Source organism: Pseudorasbora parva, chromosome 13 (assembly GCF_024679245.1).
Source record: "Pseudorasbora parva isolate DD20220531a chromosome 13, ASM2467924v1, whole genome shotgun sequence".
Classification (NCBI taxonomy): domain Eukaryota; kingdom Metazoa; phylum Chordata; class Actinopteri; order Cypriniformes; family Gobionidae; genus Pseudorasbora; species Pseudorasbora parva.
This window is the reverse complement of record NC_090184.1, coordinates 10,127,715-10,148,467: the sequence shown is the minus strand read 5'-3', so window position 1 is coordinate 10,148,467 and position 20,753 is coordinate 10,127,715. Positions and strand designations below refer to the sequence as shown.

At 38.5% G+C, this 20,753-nt stretch overlaps 1 protein-coding gene across 5 annotated transcripts in view; it reads right to left on the bottom strand.

Annotated features, from left to right (window-relative positions):
- Nucleotides 1-457: 457 nt before the first annotated feature.
- The window catches only part of plch2a (phospholipase C, eta 2a), a 216,446-nt gene continuing 196,150 nt past the window's right edge, over nucleotides 458-20,753 (bottom strand). For 4 of the 5 annotated variants that reach the window (XM_067413138.1, XM_067413140.1, XM_067413139.1 and 1 more), the window contains 12 exons: nucleotides 19,241-19,393; nucleotides 18,362-18,460; nucleotides 17,970-18,070; nucleotides 17,769-17,854; nucleotides 16,917-17,102; nucleotides 16,550-16,657; nucleotides 15,339-15,463; nucleotides 13,967-14,051; nucleotides 12,891-13,037; nucleotides 12,679-12,758; nucleotides 8,146-8,476; nucleotides 458-3,604 (listed from right to left, as the gene is read on the bottom strand). In XM_067413138.1, coding sequence (XP_067269239.1) covers nucleotides 1,998-3,604; nucleotides 8,146-8,476; nucleotides 12,679-12,758; nucleotides 12,891-13,037; nucleotides 13,967-14,051; nucleotides 15,339-15,463; nucleotides 16,550-16,657; nucleotides 16,917-17,102; nucleotides 17,769-17,854; nucleotides 17,970-18,070; nucleotides 18,362-18,460; nucleotides 19,241-19,393 — 3,108 coding nt within the window. In that variant the 3' untranslated portion in view covers nucleotides 458-1,997. Of the gene's footprint in view, nucleotides 3,605-5,742; nucleotides 5,773-8,145; nucleotides 8,477-12,678; nucleotides 12,759-12,890; nucleotides 13,038-13,966; nucleotides 14,052-15,338; nucleotides 15,464-16,549; nucleotides 16,658-16,916; nucleotides 17,103-17,768; nucleotides 17,855-17,969; nucleotides 18,071-18,361; nucleotides 18,461-19,240; nucleotides 19,394-20,753 lie in introns of all 5 variants that reach the window. The other variant, XM_067413141.1, reaches the window with a different exon arrangement.

Sequence of the window (20,753 nt, the reverse complement as noted above, 5' to 3'; positions counted from 1 at the left end):
AATACTTATAACAGAGTTGGATCGTCATGATTTCTTGCATTGTCTTGAGCATTCACTTTTTTGCCCATTCTCTATTGTTAGCCTGGATAGCCCATCCATGTCATTATGCTTCATCATATCGCCTTCTACTGGATGTAAAATGCCCTTTTCCTACATTTTAGAATGTTAAGAGCTACTTCTGAAGTTATTTTGGTGAAAGTAACTCAAAAGTAATACAGGAGTAATGTAACGCATTACAATTCTGAGACAGTAATATTGTAATGTAATGAATTACTTTTAAATAGCAGTAATACGTAATCTATAATATATTACAGTTTGGAAGTAACTTGCACAACACTGCTTTTCACTATATACAGTCCTGAAGTTAAAAGAACGATAGTAAGAAAGACTAGTAGTAAGTAGTAAGATAGTAAGACTGTAGTGTTTAAAATAACAGAATGCAGTAAAAAGAAGGACATACATAACTGGTAAAAATTTATTTCCCTGTAACTGAGCATTCTTTAAAAAAGTAATAAAAGGTATTAGTGTACTTAAGACAATGACATTGAATAATACTTCACACTTAAGACTATAATAGACTGTACATTTTTAAATCATAAAACCTTTGAATCAAAAATACAGTAGACCATAGGAGAAGTGACATACAATAACATTTCAAAAGGTAAACTACTGTACATAAAGTGAAGATATGCAATTTGTATATGTATTACTGTATTTTAGAGCTACACTTCATTAGTAACTAAAGGAACTAAAGAACAAGCCGTTTTAATTTTACTAACTAAAAAACTAAAACAACAGAACATAGTAGTCGTTAATGTTACTACATCTAAAACTATTTTAAAAATAGTTTCAAGAGACAATAAATTATTGTGACAAATACATTCCATGCTTGGTTACAAAATTTGTTCTCATACCATTAACAACAGACAAAATGCATTTGTATTTGGCTGCAGACTAATAACCATTTTAAAGGGGTCATGAAATGGAGAATCAAAATGTCCGTTCTTGATATTATTTCACAAGAGGTTACTTATAAACAATGTAATTTGTAAAACCTACTTGAGCTGCAGCGTCTTTTCTAATACGAGTCTATGACAAGTAATATTTGAACTTTTAAAATGATGTAGCAAAAATTAAACAAGCAAAAGCAATTACCAAGCAGAATCAGACAATAGTCTGTTGCAATAGTCCTCGGGCTCAAACATATACGGTTCTATCACAGCCCTTGCCATCTTGAGTATCAAAACATGACATGCTGTAAAGGAGGGCAGGGATTCAGTGCATGCTTGGAAATTGAGTATTTCCCACAAGGAGTGAAAACAAGAAAAGCTAATTATATTGTCCAAATATTGGAACTTTTTTGTTTAAAAAAACCTGGAAAACTTAATAAACTAACCTAGAGAAACATAACAAACCTCTGAAACTGCATTTCACGACACCTTTAATCCAGGGATTCATTGTAGTTTATCAGTAGTGCTTACATTTTTTATCTATTGCTGCACTAGGTTGCATCTTAAAACAATAAAACAACAACAATAAAAAAAAGAAAGATTCATATTATTACAGTACCACAAATGCCACAGGCATAATCTAAAATTAGAATGTATCCGTTTTGTAATAATTTCTATATGCATCCTCTGGTTTTACACCTTTTGGCTTTTTTGTTGTTGTTGTCAACAAATGCATGCACATTTACAAATATTTTTTTTTTTACAAACTAGCAAACAGTTGCATCCAATTTAATGTTTAAAGCTTAACATATCCTCTTTAACGGCTCATTATTCAGAGTTGGGAGTAGGTCAACAATGGACATCAGAAAAAAAGTGTGTGCTTTTAACTTATTTTGTAAAGCCAACATTGGAAGGTGTATTAGAGTGCACATTAGAAATGTTTGACTGCTCAACATATTCACAGAGATCTTAACAGTTGAGAGAGGTGAAGGGTGGCCACCTGTGTCCATTTGCTTCCCACAAAATACTCAACACACTCTCATCCTTTTACAGCTTGAGCATAAAGAAGATCTCATTGTCTGGGCTCAAGGGGCTTTGTTGGGGCGGTCCTGGTGGAAGCTGGCTCAAAAGATCCAAGCTTGCACAAGGACTGTGGGGTACACTACAAGCTCCTTCAGGATTGCCACGCTCCTCGATGGGGCTCCCAGATGTCCTGGTCAGGCTTTGTAGCCTCTGCCTCTCTTGGGCCTGTCTGGCACGGTTAGCAATGTATCTCACACGGCTCTGGCTCCGTGAGGAACTCCTCCGTAAAGGGGGCATCTCCTCTTCTTCCTGTCCCACTTCGGAATCGGTCCTGCACTGAGCAAAGTCTTTGCTTGTAAGGGGTTCCACATCAGTGAGCCTCTTGAGCTGCTCTGTTAGGTCATTCTGAGGTTTTCTTAGATTTCTCCCTTGTTGGCGGCTTGGCCTCACAATAAAACTGCGACTAATGCTGCGATACTTGCTCTCAAAATTACAGGCAATATCATCGGATGTGAGATCTCCAAGACTCTTGGATTTTGAGTTGCTGTCCATGTCTTTTGTTGAAAGGGTTGCCCTCTTGGAGCCAGCAGCAGCAAGTGTGGATGATTGCTTTAAGCCCTCCATGTACAACCTGCTCCATGTGTGGCGCCTCTGCATGGGCCGGATAGGGTCTTTCTCAGCCACCAGGGGCCTAGGCTGTAACTCGTCCTCTGGCTCGCACATCTCACCATCCCGCAGGTTGGGGTTGGACTTGCTCTTGCTGACGCGCGAGACGCTGCATGCTGCAATGGTTGACCGAGGCTGGCTGGTCCTTTTGGGCAATGATACCTGGCTGTCCGAGTAGTCCCGGGCAGCACTAAGACAGGTAAAGCTCTTCCTTGAAAGGTTGGGCAAGGACAAATCAATCACAGTGTCATTGGATGAAATGCTGGAAGACGATGACACACTATCCCGATGGCTGCTGGGGTCGAGTTTGCTCCAGAGCCTGTCATTTAAAGTGGCGTCAGTCGAGACTTCAGGGACCACTGATGGGCCGTCTGTTTTTTTTACTGCCTTCATTTGTCCTTCACTTTTTGTCCTTCTGACAGGGGTCCTCAGTCCTGTTTGCATGCTTCGTCCAATGTCTCTGCCAAACACCCCCTTCAACGCCTGAATCCTTTGAGAGCTCTGAATGGCAGTTGTTGCCTTTACATCATCTAACTCTAGAGTCTGTCCTCTTTTTATTTCAGCGATCTTGGGGTCAATGACTGCTTTTTCCACACCCTCACCATCTGCCTGGTCTGGTAAAGGGGGCAAATCACATCCAATGTCAAGGTAATTTGTGGAAAGGGAAGAGTTGATGTGGCTGTTGCCAGAATCCTTGCCATTGATGCTGTATGGACCAATACACACGGTTTGGGCAAATGATTTCAGAATGTCCTCATTATTTTTCACAGGGCTAAGATTTTCCCCATTGGAAGATGTTGTTATTGCTGTGGATGGTGAAGACAATGTCGTGGAGGGACAATGTGGTGAGGTATCCACAGGACTTTGTGTGGAGGTCAATGGAGTGTTCTCCTGTAATTGCTCAGTAATGGATTCCAGACATGAGGCGTTCATAGATGGAGTTGGACTCTGCACTTCAGAATGTTCTGGAAGCACATAAGCAGAAAAACATGAGATATAAATAGGGATATAATGACAATACAAATGCTGTTAGAGATGAGGACAAACACATTGAGATATAATAAAATACAACAACATACATTTTTGCTCATGAATGAAATAATACATTTTTTCACAGCAAAAAATAAAGTGTGTGTAATTTCTGTAACACGTTACACTTTTTTTAAAAAATCTGCCATTGGTCAGTAATGCCTGGCTCACACTACAGGAGTTTTAAAATCCTATCCGATTGTAAAATCTGGTTGCAGCACACACTACAGGAGAATCTTTGCAGATTTTCTTCCCTCAAATCTTAAACATGCTCACACTACACGATTTAAAAATTGAGGAGCATAACACACTACAAAATATTATTAAGATTTTCGTGCCAGAGGAAGTGCGTCACTTGATCTACGCAGCAGATCGTAAGCGGGAAAACAAAATGGAAAGGCCTACATCAATAATGATCATTGTTGTGAGAAAAACCAAAAGCGTAAGAATAAACCAGTGGATTAGACTATGGTCGGGGAGATGGGCTCAACATGGATTGTCAGTTCTTCAGCGAGAAATGTAGGTAATTTTATTGACCTTATTTGATCCTATCGTTCTGGCGCTCATTGTGTATACGTTAGCTGTGTGTGTGCAATTTATTTTTCCCCTCGGGGCTTGCCGTATAAATGTGGTGCATGCACACTTTTTGTACTGGAGTGTAGAGGGTTTTTTTCAGGCTGGTTATTTCGTGTGTGAAGAGAATAAAGTGAAGAAATGTTCAGACGACTGTCATTTATTGTTTTCTTATTTCTAAGTATTTTAGGCGAACCCTGCATGAGCGCTATGTCACATTAGTGTGCTAGAATGTTTACCGCAGCCTAGTTCAAAAGCAATCGTCACGTCACCTCTTACAGTGTAATAGATTTGTGCTGTCAAATGAAAAGCAAGAAATGCTGATATTCATTCTCTCTCTCTCTCTCTCTCTCTCTCTCTCTCTCTCTCTCTCTCTCTCTCTCTCTCTCTCTCTCTCTCTCTGCAAACTACGGCAACTCAACTCGCGGTCGCCATTTCGAAATGTCCGTCTCGTCGTAGACTTGTTTCCTATTGGCTATTGTGACAGTACTGACGTTATTACAATCTTGCTCATCCCGATAAATATCAAACATGTTTGATATGATCGGGGCGAGCCCGATTTGCGTGAGAGCAAATCGGGTGATGCAAGATTTGATCTGTGAACACCTCACATTACCAGATAATCTGCGCCGAACATCGGAACCGATCGAGTCCTGGAAAAGATTTTTTCTCCGAGTCTCGGGAGGGGAAAATCGGGCATAAAACGGCCTAACTCCTGTAGTGTGAGCCAGGCATAAAACATAGCTCTCAGAACAACACCATTGGTTGAGTCAATGTTACTGTGTGAGAGTAATGTTTCAATATACCCACAGAGCCACAAATGGAATAAAATTGTCTCTGCATATTTAACTCTGATTATATTGTTTTATTGAATAAATACACACTTCAGCTTTTAACACAGCTCAACACAACCAAATATTTAGACAAAAACATGTTTGTATTCAAATAAAAACAAAATATAATACAATGATATAAAAAGAAACTGATAAAAACAATACAATACATGAATAAATGAAAAATATTACTTATATTTGTATGACTGTGTGGTGAACGCAAACGTCAATGTTCAAGAAAACCTCTTGTTATTATTATACAAACCAAAGATTCAGGAAAATTACATCATATTCCCACTGTACTTGTATTACTCCCACTGTTCCGTTGTTCAACCAAAATTGAAATGTACAGTGCTTTACTATTGTGTAAATGGTTTGGGGCTTATATTAAAAGCCCCTTTGCTTGTCATGTAAATACTTGTATAAGCCCAATCTTTTTCAGAAAATAATAGCACACCTGTCATTAACAAGGGAAATTTGTTTTGGGCATACATTTTAAGCTGTGTAACAAAACAACGCATTAATAACTAAAATCAGATTGTCATGTCATTCACACTAAAACTCAATATATGATAAAGATAACGCATGATGAAAAAAATGTAAATTATAAAAAAGAAAAAGAAAAAAAGACAAATTTGCTTAAGCAAAAAGCTGAAAAAACTATTTACCTGGTAATTGGCCAGCCCATCAGTTTTGCACTAAGGATAGAAAGCATGCAAGAAGGAAGGAAGAAACAGGCATTTTAAGAGGAGAAGTGCAGATTGAAACAGAAGGACTGTGTGTAGTAAAAAGGAAGGAGATGGTACACCAGGAAAATGCACTGACAAAACATATATGTTTTGTTCTAATATGGATTTAGAGATACACAATAAAGAATGTGGGCATGGGAAGGTTAATGTTTAATGATCTAAATATTTGTAAGGACTACGAGTTAGCACAAACCAATCACGAGGAGCTGAGAACCTATGATGTGCTTGATACCTCTAGGAATAAGAAATGCAGCTGCACCCTCTTGTTCTTAAATCTTATGATACATCCCCCATCCTCCCCAAACTCACAACAATATGCAGAAACATAGACAGTCAATATTCCCCATGTAGAAAATCTGTGATTTCTAGACCTGCCCCAATTGTAAAAAACAAGCATCTGGTTTGTGTTTACTCAAGTGCTCGGGACAGGAACACATCCTCACTTACATAAGAGTCTTGTGACTCTCACAGTCTTGTGAAAGCACTACACTCAGTTACTTTGCTGCATTAAATAGAGAAGTAAACTTATAGAACAAATCATGCACGGATCTACTAGTAGAGTTACCACACCTTTTGATAAATTAATTTCAAAAACTTTATTAACTTTTTATTATTATTATTATAATTATAATTATTATTATAATTATTTTTTACACATAGACAGAAAGCATATTAGAAATGTATAAAAATGATACCCACTATATACATTTAAGTCATTATTATTACATTTAATTACTTTCCAAGACTTCCCCAGGCCTGAAACTCTCCATTTTAAAATTTCTTTATATTTTGAGATTTTCCATGTCCATAGGAACCCAGATGGGATTCCAGACAAAATTTACATTGCTCAAAGTTTGCTCTTTTATAGCTAAACCTATAGGAACAGGCAAATATACTTTGATACTTAAATAACAAGTCCGCCAAATAAGCAAGTGAAAAATAAAAATAAAAACTGATCGCAGACTTGGCATAACTGAGACTGTTGAATTCTGATACAGTAATTGCTCTCCAATCTTTATCAGTATTCTTTATTAGATCAAAACGTTAATTCGGTTTTACTAAGGATCATATATTACGTATATCACAGTCAGTAAAGCCAGTGTTAGCAAACCCTTGCTTTGCAATATTTGTAAATCACAAAATCAATTACTTCAAAATAACAAAGAAACATTGATGGATGCCCTAATTGTGTCAGCAGTTTGCTGCAGCTCCATTTGCTTGCAATTCTGGTTTTAGGACATTTAAGGACACATCAAATAAGAGGAAATGGTGGGCAAATGCACAATAAAACAATATCAAACAATAAATCTTAACATACTACGATAGGTTCTCATTGATGACATTGCACAGTGGAGATCAGCCTTCAAAGAGATCCACACTACCTGCAAGGTCTTTGGTGGGTATTTGTTGGGTTCCATCACAACCTACTGAAATCTAACCTACTGAGGCACTGGGACATTCTAAAGATTAAGATCCATCTAACTGCATACACCTTACCCTCGAAAAACAAGGGCGATTTGCTGCGGATCTCCTCCATTTTCTGGGCAAACAGAGCATTCATCTCACGCTGCAGTGTCCCTGCGGCCCTTTTCCGGTTCTCCATTCCCCGTGGTGGAAAGATGCTGGGTAGATCAATGCTGGCCAAACTGTCACAGCTGCTAGAGTCACTGTCAGACAATGTCGTGACGTCATTCACAGATCTAGTCTCGATATAGTTGCTGCCATAGTTGGGTGGGGCAGGGCATTGCCGCCAAAGGCTTGTTTTGCTGTCTGGAATTGGAGGAGGTGGGGTGGATGGAGACTGGAATAGTCGACGTGGAACGCTACATGAACGAGCATTTCTGACAGTTGGGTCTTCAATAGGGTGAAGAGGTTGTGCAGCTAAAGTTTGCCGGACCTTTGCCCTTGATCTAGGTAAGGGTACAGGCTTCAGTAGAGCCTGAGGGTCTGATTTGCCTTTTGAGTCAGTTTGGGCCAAGGCTTGTGGCCTGAGTATGGGCTCTGGTTGAACTTGCCTGGAAGCTGTTGGAGACCGAGATGCCCTTTCAGGTCTAAGGGGAGCAGGAGTACGCTGGATGAAGGTGCTTGTATCCTTCCTCTCCAAGTCAGGGCTCTCCTTGGTGCCAATTACACAATTTATGCAATTGGAAGTCATCCCAATACGCCCAGAACTGTTGATAGCAACCCTTGCAAAAACACCCGGCTTCTCATCCAGTGGGTCCTGGAGTCGCAACTTGTTGGCTCGTTTCAGAGGTTCGGTGACTGCGCCCCTGTTTCTGTAAGGTGTAGCACGGGGCTCAGGATAAAAGAAAGTACTCTTACCTTTACTGTCATCGGGGTGAAGCTGCCCGTTGGTGCCATGACCCCATGATTTTGCAGATGCGGTATCTCCATTGTGGTGTACAAGTGGCCCCTCTTCTGATTCTCGCTCCTCACTGGCACCCTCCGAGCTGCCATCTTTTGTGTCAATGGAGATCTCAGGGAAGCCCCTCTTGACTTTGGGTTGGCCCTTGGTGGGAGCACTGGCTGTGCGGCGCAGGAGGTGAGCACCGAAGGTGGTCTTACGTTTGAGCAGAGCAGCAGCATGGCTGTCGAGAGATGACTGCTTTGGGTTTCTGTGAAACAGTCCTTTTATACCACTGACTGCTCGGACCTGCAATGGGACATCAGAAAAATGGGTAGGCAATATGAATCTTAAGTGATGACTAATGGAATCATCTAAACACAATTACTAATAACTAGGCTGCCACTAAATTGTTTATAATTTAAAACATTAGAGGAGCTACTCTTTCAGTCCCCTTTACATTTATTACGTCTTCTTCAAACTTATTACCAAACAAAATCTGTTGACCAAACCACTTTTATAACTTCTGCCGAGCTGGGAAAAAATAGCTTAAACCAGTTGAAGGTGGTTTGCTGGTCTTTAGGTGGTCTCCCAGCCTAGCCAAGCCTGACATGTTGTCAAGTTCCCAAGTGTCCTTCAAAAACCATCAAATGAGACCAGCCTGACAAACAAGAATTCCCAAATTCTGCATTCCCAAAGGCAATGATTTTCTAATGATATTTTGGAAAATGCAGCCGAGATTGGTGGCCAACTAATCATATAGGGTGGACTTAACATATTTTACAGCATAGTATAGAAACAAAACACAACAAAACATTTTTTGTTCATACCAGCAATCATGTAGATCAACATCAATTGATCTGTTTTAAGTTTAAGAAACATTATGATAATTTACCCACAAATTGTCAGTTAAATTATGTTCTAACTTCCTCTATTAAATGTGTTACTGTTAGAAAGCAGTGACATTTAAAAAATAAAATAAAAAATGTTATCAAAGATGTAGCAGAATTTACAATCAACAGACAATTGTGAGTGATCAACACAGACTTTAAACATGAAGATGCAGACAATGTAGGGAATTTGTAGTGGTAATGTTATTAACTGTGATGTGAATAAATGATGACATTCATGTCCAACCATCTCTGATGAATAAAATGACACTGGATTATCTGTTAAAACAATGTAAGTGATGCCTAGCTTTTTTAGAATAGAAAAGCAAGGTTAATAATTATGTTAATAATTACATAAATGTGTTTCTCTGCATAACACCCAGTGTCATTTCATGAACCGTGTTCAAGTAGATCCATGTGAGATTGAAATCAATTGCCTTCTGATCTCCTCACTAATGATGCATCAAATAACGTCATGCATTTGCTTGTAATTCTAGCGCATTTATGCTGATCCACACAATTACAGCAGCTAGCTCTTGAGATTTTTTTTTAACTCAAAAAAGGATGTAAAAAAGTACCTGCTAAACTCCAGCTCTCATAGTAGACCTTCATAGTCATGGATAGGAATAGAGAGGATGTAACAATACTTCACAAACCAAGATCAACGCATTTCTCTCATGCACTCTACTGCTTAAATGCTCTGTTACTGCGAACAAGGCAGCCAAAACCCTATCATGGTCCTTTAAATGCCCTGAGTTAAGTGAAATAGGAGTGAACGCTGTCGCCTGCTATATGGACATTGACACTGGATCTGCTTTAGGGGTCAATGAGAATGCAGCAAGGAAGGAAGTCACAATTATGTCACAACTCATTCTGCATGAGTTGGCATAGTGAAAGCTAGCAAATGAATTAGGGCTTAACTGCTCACTGGGGGAAAGGGAGGGGTTTACGAGGAGCATGCAGGGTGCTGATTGGGTCTCACTACACCTGAGTTTTGAACGAGGATCCTAATAATTTCCTGCCTCTATAGACAGCTAAGATGGGTGCACTGAAATCACAAACATAAGAGAAAGAGAAGTAAGAAAAAGAGAAAGAGGGAGAGGGGGAAAAACAGACAAACTACACAAATAACATTTGTTGTTGACGCTGAATGTTAAGGGGACAAATTATGGACCAAAGCATGGCATAATTAAGCAGTGAGCATGTTTGCAACATCCTGTGGCACTTTTGTACGAATAAGGTACAAACTTTCCCATTTTTATAGCCTTAGAGGGACAAATAAAGATATATTTGATAAATTTAATATAAAATCAACCTATAGCATGAAAAATAGGTACACTATAAAAAATATTTAAAACATAAGTTACCTGGTTGCCTTAATTTTTAATTCATTGAAAATGAGTTAATACAACAATCATTTTTGAGAATTGACAATCTTTATTCAAATATTTTTTAAAGGGTTACTTCAGCGATTTGCATATGGCTTTGTATCAGTAGAAACCCTGGAGTATATTCAAATGATTGTGCTTTCCCCCCTTATATCCACCTGAGACAAGAGATTTATGCATTTTATTTCTGGAATAATTCCTCCTATGATGCAAATTGACGATATTGGCATCATAGGAGGAATGTTTGGCCAGTGGCTTTAGACTACAGCCAGCAGAGGGAGCCATTTCCGCATGTTTTGAACTCGCGCATGGGGGATGGGAGATTACACTCAGAGCTCAGCTCGCAGCTGCAGGCACTCATTTAAACGCAGCTATGGTGAGCAATGTAAGTCTTTAAACTTCTCAAATTAATTTCTATGAAAGTTAAGCTTGCAAAGGCATCAACTAAAACGCGCCAGACTGAACTCGCATTGTGAATGTATGCCGCGAGTGTAGTCGTGATTACCTCAGCTCTCATCACGAGAGCTCATCAGCTCATTTATCTGACTCCTGCAGTTAGTGCTCAGTGCTGTGACACTCGCGCAGTGACTCACTCATTATATTGAACAGACACGTTCAGTTTTTTGTCTTCTCCAACTCAGTCACAGTAATCCAGTAGCGGCTTTGGGAGTGGCCTCACAGGGCAGCGAAGCATTCTGGGAATTGTAGTCTTTCATCCCCATGAGACAAAAATACATTTTCTGTCTTTTCTCAGTCTAGAAGGCACCAAATTCAAAAATAATTCTACTACATTAATGATCCAGTTTAAATACGGATTCATCTTCCAGCGCTGAAGTACCCCTTTAAAATATTTTGTATGCATATGTGGTAATTCTGTGTTTTATTTGTGATGACACAGTGAAACATGCCAAATTGTGCTATTTTCATGATTTACACAGATACAATAATATTTTAAATTTCTATTTATTAAATCAATTTACTTTATTGTATCAACTCAAAATTTTAATTTCAATAAACTCAAAAATTTAAGGCAACCAGGTTACTTACTTTTTGAAGTTAAACACACAATATATATATATATATATATATATATATATATATATATATATATATATATATATTTTACAGAATAGTAGATACAGGTCTGTCACTCTTATTTCAATGTTATTAAAAAATTAAAATAGCTTTCGTGTAGACTACATTCATTAAAATTCATTAAGACAACTATTCAACCATGTTACCAAGCTTATTTGAAGGGGAAAATATATATATTTTATGGGAATTTATTTGAATGATACCAGCAGTCTGAATCTGCAATCCTGTCACTCATTCTGAGTTTAATTTTATACATTTAACATAGTTAATGTTTATGGTGTATGGTTAAAGGTCCCGTTCTTCGCGATTCCATCTTTCAAACTTTAGTTAGTGTGAAATGTTGCTGTTAGCGCATAAATAATACCTGTAAAATTATAAAGTTCAAAGTTCAATGCCAAGCGAGATATTTTATTTAACAGAAGTTCCCTTTCAAAGCCTACAGCGAACGGCCGGTTTGGACTACACCCCTGCACTTCCTTCAGGAATGACATCACTAGAACCGTTTGTTGACTAACCCTCTGCCCACAAAAACACGCAAAATAGGTGGCGTGGTCTTGTTGCTCTCCCACGTGGAGAAAAGCGCACATTCAGCGCTTGCATCTCCCCGTTATGGTAAGAGGCGGGACCTTTCCGGGCAAAGTGCGCTAAGCTGCTGTCCAATCACAACACGGGAAGCGCTAGCCCAATCAGAACTCGTTACGTGTTTCTGAAGGAGGGACTTCATAGAACAAGGAAATCATCAGGCCGTTTTTAGGACAGAGGAAACAGTGGTGTACAGATAAGTAAATTGTGTGAAAAATACTGTTTTTTTTACACGCGAAACATGAACTCATGTTATATTACACACTGTAAACATAATCAAAGCTTTGAAAACACGTGAAGAACGAGACCTTTAATATTCATGGCTAGAAAGTAATAAAATCACACAAATCTAAAATATTTTCCTATTTTCATCTCTCAATTTGGATGCAAACAACATACAAAATAAATGTTTTAATAAAACAGCTCACAAAATATTTTGTGCAAGACTTCCTTTTACAGATCATAAAATAAATGCCATTTAATGTAAATGCCAGATACGTCCTTGGCACACAACAGCAACAAAACATTTGTTCTGTTAATCACATGAGGTGCCCACCTTACTGGTGATGTCATTCACTGCAATATGAACAAAGATGGAAGCTTCCTCCATTCCTTCCAAATACACATGCCGGTAACCTGAAAATCAAATATAGACAGATAATCAAGGATAAGGCTCAATACTTGACAAAAACATATATGCCAAAGACTAATGAAAAGACATTTCAAGAATATATATATTTTTCTTTTACGTAAAAATAAAATGGGTACCTGGAATCATGCTGTTAAAGGCAAGGGTCCTCTGGCCAATAAAATCTTGGCCAATTGGGTCATGATCCCAAACAAGGAAGCGTATAAGAGCAATCTCTGGCATGTGAAGAGTGAAGACGAGCGTTTCCTCCCACATAGGATTAAATCCTGAGAGAGAAGGAGGGAGAGGATGGGATATAAAGAATGAAAGGTTATTTTATGCAGAAATAAAGGAAAGTATAAGAGGATTGGAGGTGTCAAAATGTTCATATTCACCTACCTTTTCCACTCAAACAAAATTACCTGCTTGACATTCAGAAACCAGACAAAATAGACCAATTAACTGAAATTGCTTGCCTCAGAGTGGCTGAATAACTTAGGGTCCTTTTGGACGAAAATATCATTTTCAATATCCCGTACCCTATAGAGTCTAAGGTCCTACATGGCTGTATTCTTGGACCAATGCTGTTTTCCTTTTTTTTGTTATAAAAAACAACCCAGACAAGAGTAGTTCCTCACAAATCCCTTCCAAAATGATGGCCCTTCCCACCACTTAGTGTTTCATAACATACAGAAAACCAGCCAATTTCCAAACCTCTATTCCGCACAGACACCCTGACAAGGTTATCTTTTTACGAGATTGCATCTACACATTCCTTAATAGTCTGTATTTGACAACACCCTAAAACGGTGCCAAGTTCCAATTTCCAAATGATGCTACACACCACCACTGATTTCTAACCTCCACTTTTGAAAATAACACTTAAATGACAATTCAAATCTCAATGACACTTTATTTTTTGTCTTTAGTTATCTCAGTACCACATAAACCTGTGATTCACTTTGGTAAAAAAAGAAAGAAAATAAATGCAAATGTAAATCAAACTCATGAATTATTGATTTGTTTAGTGGCCGATGTAGTTTGAAGTGAGATCTAGTGTAAGTATATCATGCATAAATTTACTGCACCTCTTCCAAACAAACACACATACAAATGAACACTCCAAGAAATTACACTTTAATGACCAATCCCCCAATGATTAAAGGTTATTTGTGTTATATAATATATATTCTGTCATGGGATTTTGCTCTCTCACCGTTGTCATCAACCACTCTGGTTTGCTCTTTGCAGCAATCCACTGGTAGACCAATAATCTCCACTTCCACAAATGGGTCAATTATCTAAAGAAAGAACATTTAAAAGAGATTTAAAACAACCTAAAATCAAACAGTAGCTAACATCTTAAGATACAATTCACATATTTGCTTCATACATTTGTCTTTTTGATTTGAACATAAATACAGAGTTTAAGCATACTGTAGGTTATTACCACCAAGGTGATTGTATAATTTTAGGGTAATGACATAATGATTATATGCTTTATTTACAGACTGCATATGTGCACATTATTCTATTAAACATTTTTAAATAAAAATATTAATCAAAACGTTTTTGGATATCATAGCTTGTTTTCCCAATCCATTAAAGTCCTGATGGACAGAAGGCTCTGATATTATTCCTCACTGAATATTCAGTTTCCCTCTTCACATTATGAAAGTACATTTTTTTGTAATCAACAACAGATATTTCCATGTTGTGTATGAATTTCAGGAGTGAAACAGAGGCTTTTAAATCAGTAGCTGTCCTGTCAGTAATGGCCACGATGAGCAAACTTGATGAATGATCTGATTAATGTTATAAAGCCAATTAACACTGCAACAGACACTTTGTCTAGTTTTGTCAGATCAGTGTGATACCTACATTTACATTTATGCATTTGGCAGACGTTTTTATACAGAGCGACTTCCACTGAATTCAAGGTATACATTTACATTATTGTCAGTTCTTGCTTTCCCTGGAAATCGAACCCATGACCTTGGTGTTGCTAGCGCCATGCTCTACTGGTTGAGCTACAGGAAAACACAGGTCCTCTGTCTGTGTCAGTCGAAGCTGATTGAGCATGCTGAATCGGTCGTTTGTTGGGTCATGGAAGAGGTTTGAGACGTGATGTACTGTAATTTGCTGATTGTCCACGTTGGTTGCCGACTTTCGGTGCTGTATGAATGAATTGGCCTATGTTTTTCACTTCTTTAAAGTAGTACATAAAAATGTGAGCTTAAACCCGACAAAATAAACTTTAGATCCAAAGCTTATAGGTTGCATGATTCAGAATTATTCTGGATTTGCAACATGTTGTTGCGCTTGCATGCAATGTAGTAGTGTAGATGGGGTTGAAATTGTGGTTGAATTCAGAATTTACTTTGGCAGGCCAATCTGAACTGCAAGCTTAGTAAAATCCCATGAAACAGCATTAACCTGCAGTGAGTGACAGCTTTTGTGATTATAATGGGATTGTTCTAGTATTGTCATGCTGCTTGCTTTCTGTATACAATTTCAATTTTTCAATTTTGCTGTTCATGTTAAGAGGACCATTTCAAGTTGACTATTAAAGCACTGTCTTGATTTACCTCTCCTCGGTCACCCAGCATGGAGTCTTTGGGTTTGGGTAATTGCTGGCCACTGATGACCTTAAGAATCAATTGTTTTTTCAACCGACCTGGTAAAGGATCCTCGGCCATTGGGTTAAAAGAACCTGCAAGTACAAAGGATGACAGAATTCCATATTTAAAATTCCATACTCATATCTCAGAACATCAACAACTCTATAGATTATTTACTTAGCTTACTATTGAATAGCTAAGTTGAACTTTTACTTGATCTATGGAGTGATCGATTGATTTACTAAATCTATTCTTCATTGAACTTCGAGTTCATTGTTGGTCAGTGTTGCCTGTATTGGACATATACACTTTATTGCCAAAGGTTTTGGGATGCCTGCCTTTACATGCATCTAATTCATCCCAAAGGTATTTTATAAGGTTGAGATGAGGACTCTTTGCAGGCCAGTCAAGTTCCTCCACACCAATCTCGCTCATCCATGTCTTTATGGACCTTGCTTTGTGCACTGGTGTGCAGTCATGTTGGAACAGGAAGGGGCCATCCCCAAACTGTTCCCACAAAGTTGGGAGCATGAAAGAGTTCCTTTCACTGTAACTAAGAGGCCCAGCCCAACCCCTGAAATACAACCCCACACAGTCAGGCAAGTACCGTTCTCCTGGCAACCGTCAAACCCAGACTCGTCCATTGGATTGCCAGACAGAGAAGTGTGATCTGTCACTCCAGAGAACACTTCTCCACTGCTCTAATGTGCACTTGGTGATGTAAGGTTTGGATGCAGCTGCTCGGCCACGGAAACCTATTCCATGAAGCTCTCTCACTGTTCTTGAGCTAATCTGAAGACCATATGAAGTTTGTAGCTGTTGACTCTGTAGAAAGTTGGCGACTTCTGTGCACCTCAGCATGCGCTGACCCCACTCTGAGATGAGCGTGAACTTGCGAGCTGCTGTTCACAATTGCTTCCACTTTGTTATAATACCACTAACAGTTGACCGTGGAATTTTTAGTAGTAGAGAAATTTCACGAATGGACTGGTGGCAACCTATCATGGTACCACACTTGAATTCACTGAGCTCATGAGTGCGACCCATTCTTTCACAAATGTTCGTAGAAGCATCTGCATGCCTAGGTGCTTGATTGTATACACCTGTGACCATGGAAATGATCGGAACATCTGAATTCAATGACTGAAAACTTTCAAACTAGGAATGCAGATACTCACCTTCACACATGCAGGCAGGTTTCTGGATGTAACCACAGTTGCCGTTGCAATAAAACTTGGCTCTGTTGAGCTGTAGCACTCTGCCCTCTGACTGGTAGTTCAAAGCAACTGCAAATAAATTTACAAAATTTCAAAAAGCAATCAAACATATGCGGTGTTAGGGGCCATTCCAGCTTTTTACAAAACAACCTCTTTTTATTATAAGCATTTACTGTAAATCTAGTTGTCTTCAAAGAACTGAACCATGTTCATATTAAATTAAAATACTACTGTGTGAGCAGCATGCTCCCAGTATGTTTCAGACATACTGTTTATTCTTGGTCTCTCAAATAAACATAAATATTTGTTTGTGGGTGGACTGGCGTACCCAGATGGCAGCCAGCGTTCCAGAAGGGCTGTGGGTTGAAGTTGCTGGAGTCCACGCGATAAGGGGAGGGGTAGATGCGGGAGAGCTGGCGCTGGTTGAATCGAATGAACTGAACCGGCTTCTGCTGCATTAACTGATGGGCCTTGGTCTCGCTCATCGACGACACCTGCCAACTGCAGCTGCCCACTGCAGTGCAAACCACATCCATGAGATGTGATAGCATACACTGATATATAAACACTGGACTACATTCATTTGAACAATCGGAGTAAGATGAAGGATGAGAGCTACTGAAAATAATAAGTAATAGTAATCAAAGTAAAATATGAATTGTAAATAAATGATCACTTTAAATTTTTTTGTTGTTGAAATATTTAAAATGGTTTATATAACTATTTAAAATGTAGTTACATTTATAAATTGCGTATATATATATATATATATATATATATATATATATATATATATATATATATATATATATATATATAATGCTACAGTCTTTCTACTTTAAAAAGTCAAGTTTAATTGTGTTTTTTGCTGTTTTTTTGTGATATAACTGTGATATCTACTTTTTTTTTTACATTTCTGAATGAAAATGGTTTCAAAGTAAATCCTAAAAATGTTTTGCGTAATTTCTTTCAATTTAATAAACTTTAAACTGAATTTTAATATACAACCGTAGTAATAAAATAAACACTTCTAATGATTTTTTTCAATGGAGCTGCGCTCTAGAGCCTAAATAAAGCCATTGTGATACATTTTTCATCAACCTTGTAATCCTGAATCTCACAGGAAGTGTCATGTGCGCAAATGTTAAGCAATTTCACATATATGATCTGTTCTTCTCACCTTGTGCCTCAAAGTCTGGCATGCCCACAGATTTTGTGTATACCAGATCAGAAAGTGCTCTTGACAATTTCATGGTTTTTTTCTTTCTGTTAAAACAATTATAGTGACAGGACAGTTGAAACACATTCCCAAAAAACATTAAAAAATTTAACTAACAATATGCTGCATAAATTCACAGATTATGAACAATTCTAATGGTACCTGCTGTGATGCACTGGTGCTTTAGACGCCCCACTCGAGCTCTCCTGATCGGTGTCCGTATCCTCAAAACTGGAGGATTTTCTCAGTTTACTCGTCTTTTTCTACAGTAAACAGATGAAGTTGAGTTAATTAAGTCAATATTTAAGAGATAATGTACAGGCAGCCGAACACTATGGGAAAATAAACCTTGAATTGGTGATCAGGACTCACAAAGCATTTACACAGCTAAATCTAGTATTCCTGAGAGCCGTATACACACATTTTATTATTTCTATTAATCATTCATTCAGTATGAATAATTGATCTATGCTGCAGAGGATGTATTCGTCAGTGTGTTATTATGGGACGAAACATTGTTTTATTGAATGTGGGTGAAAGTAATCTATAACTACCTTGCGTTTTGAAAAGCTCCCCATGAAAGATTTAGACACACGTTTATTTCCACCAACGTTAGCCTCATCTCCAGTGTCAGTGCTGTCTTCTGCTTTCGCCTGAATTCAAAATAATGAAGCATTGCAGTGAAAATCTGGACAGGGGTGTATACACTAAACGTACAAAATATACACTAGACATTATCATGACAGTGAAACACTGGTTAGGCAGATACAGTAACAATAGATACAATTCCTGCTGCGGATGGACAACAGACTTATTCTTACACAAGGATCACTAGGTGGCGGTAGCAAACTATTCAAACAGGATTTTCCAAATGGTTTGTTCTGCTATGTAGACATATTCTAACATAAGACAAAAAAAGCTGCAAATAAGATATGCTCATCCACATTACACATAAACCAATTATTCAGTATATTATTATTCAGTAGCAAATTGGCCCACCTTGATGAATGAAGTCTTAAAGTTACATTAAACAGACCGAGTGTCAAGGAGAGGGTGGACTTAAGGGGAAAATGTTCTAAAAATATATCATATTACCCCCTTTGCCTATACCTCTGTGGGCCGTCAAGGACGGCGGAGTAGTGTAGCCTGTCTGTGCGCAGTCCTTTGCAGATGTCTTATTTAAATAGGCCTAAAGTAAGTCCTTAAATAACCATGCTCTACACATCTGTACAAGGGCAGACCTAACCTAATTAGAGCACAAACTGACCGAGTGAAAGGTAAGATAATGGTAAGGTAAGAGAAAAATAAGTGTACAAAATAGTGATTAAAATTGATAATGTGTAATATAATGTGTAAATGTTGGAGCCTATCATTTCCTATCCTGGAAAAAAAGGAGTGACGTATGCAGTTTAGGTCAATTACAGCGTATTAACCTTCAGCGGTGATTTGTCGTGTTTTCCTGTGGGCGGCAGGCCTGCTATGGTAAAGCTGTCTGGATCTTCCCGGTCACGAATCTTTGACTCCTTCATGAGGTTATCTAATTTTTTCTTTGCAACATTTTCCGCCTGCTTCCTGTTCATAGATGTCTGGAAAGGGAGACACATAGAGAACTGAATTTGAATGGACCTCATGGGTGGATGAGGCCTTAAAACTAGCATTGTAATAGCATCTGCAGCTTTCTACAGAGAACGTCATGGGCAAAACCGTTCATTAAAATATCCAGGTCATTTTAACTTGAGTCCTTGACCCAATTTTACACACACAGAAAAAATCATGACAAATATTCATTTACAAAAATGCCTCCTTTATTTTTACATTATGGCACTTAAGAGAGAGCAGCTTTCATTTAAAATGGATGAGCCTTTGAGATTTCTCTAAAAGCCTTCTGGATACAGAACGATTGAAATGTACTGCTAAAACAACATGCCAGACATAGACTTTAAGAATTAAGGATTAGGGTTATTCTCATTAAACATTCAAAAAAAATATCCAGGGGATATTTTAATCTCAAACTATTTTTTTATTACACCTACCACCTACCCACATAACATTATGACCACAGACAAATTAACTGAATAACACTGATTATCTCTTTATCACACCACCTCTTAGTGGGTGGGATATATTAGGCAGCAAGTGAACATTTTGTCCTCAAAGGTGATGTGTTAGAAGCAGGAAAAATGGACAAGCGTAAGGATTTGAGTCGTGAACCGTGGTCAGGGTCATGAGCGGCCAAAGCTCATTGATGGACGTGGGGAGCGAAGGCTGGCCTGTGTGGTCCGATCAAACAGACGAGCTACTGTAGCTCAAATTGCTCTAGAAGGTAATGCTGGTTCTGATAGAAAGGTGTCAGAATGCACAGTGCATCGCAGTTTGTTGAGTATGGGACTGCATAGCCGCAGACAAGTCAGGGTGCCCAAGCTGACCCCTGTCCGCCACCAAAAGTACCAACAGTGGCATATGAGCATCAGAATTGGACCACAGAGCAAATGGAAGAAGGTAACCTGGTCTGATGAATCACGTTCTCTTTCAAATCACATAGACACATGTGTGTGCGCCGCTTACCTGGGGAACACATGGCACCAGGATGCACTATGGGTAGAAGGCAAGCTGGTGGAGGCAGTGTGATGCTTTGGGCAATGTTATGCTGGGAAACCTTGGGTCCTGCCATCCACGTGGATGTTACTTTGACTAGTAACACCTACCTAAGCATTGTTGCAAAAACATGTACACCCTTTTATGGTTTTGAAAATGGTATTCCCTAGTGGCCGTGGTCTCTTTCAGCAGGATAATGTGCCCTGCCACACAGCAAAAATGGTCCATGAATGGTTTAAGGAGCACGACAATGAGTTTGAGGTGTTGACTTGTCCTCCAAATTCCCCAGATCTCAATCCAATCGAGCATCTGTGGGATGTGCTGTACAAACAAGTCTGATCAATGGAGGCT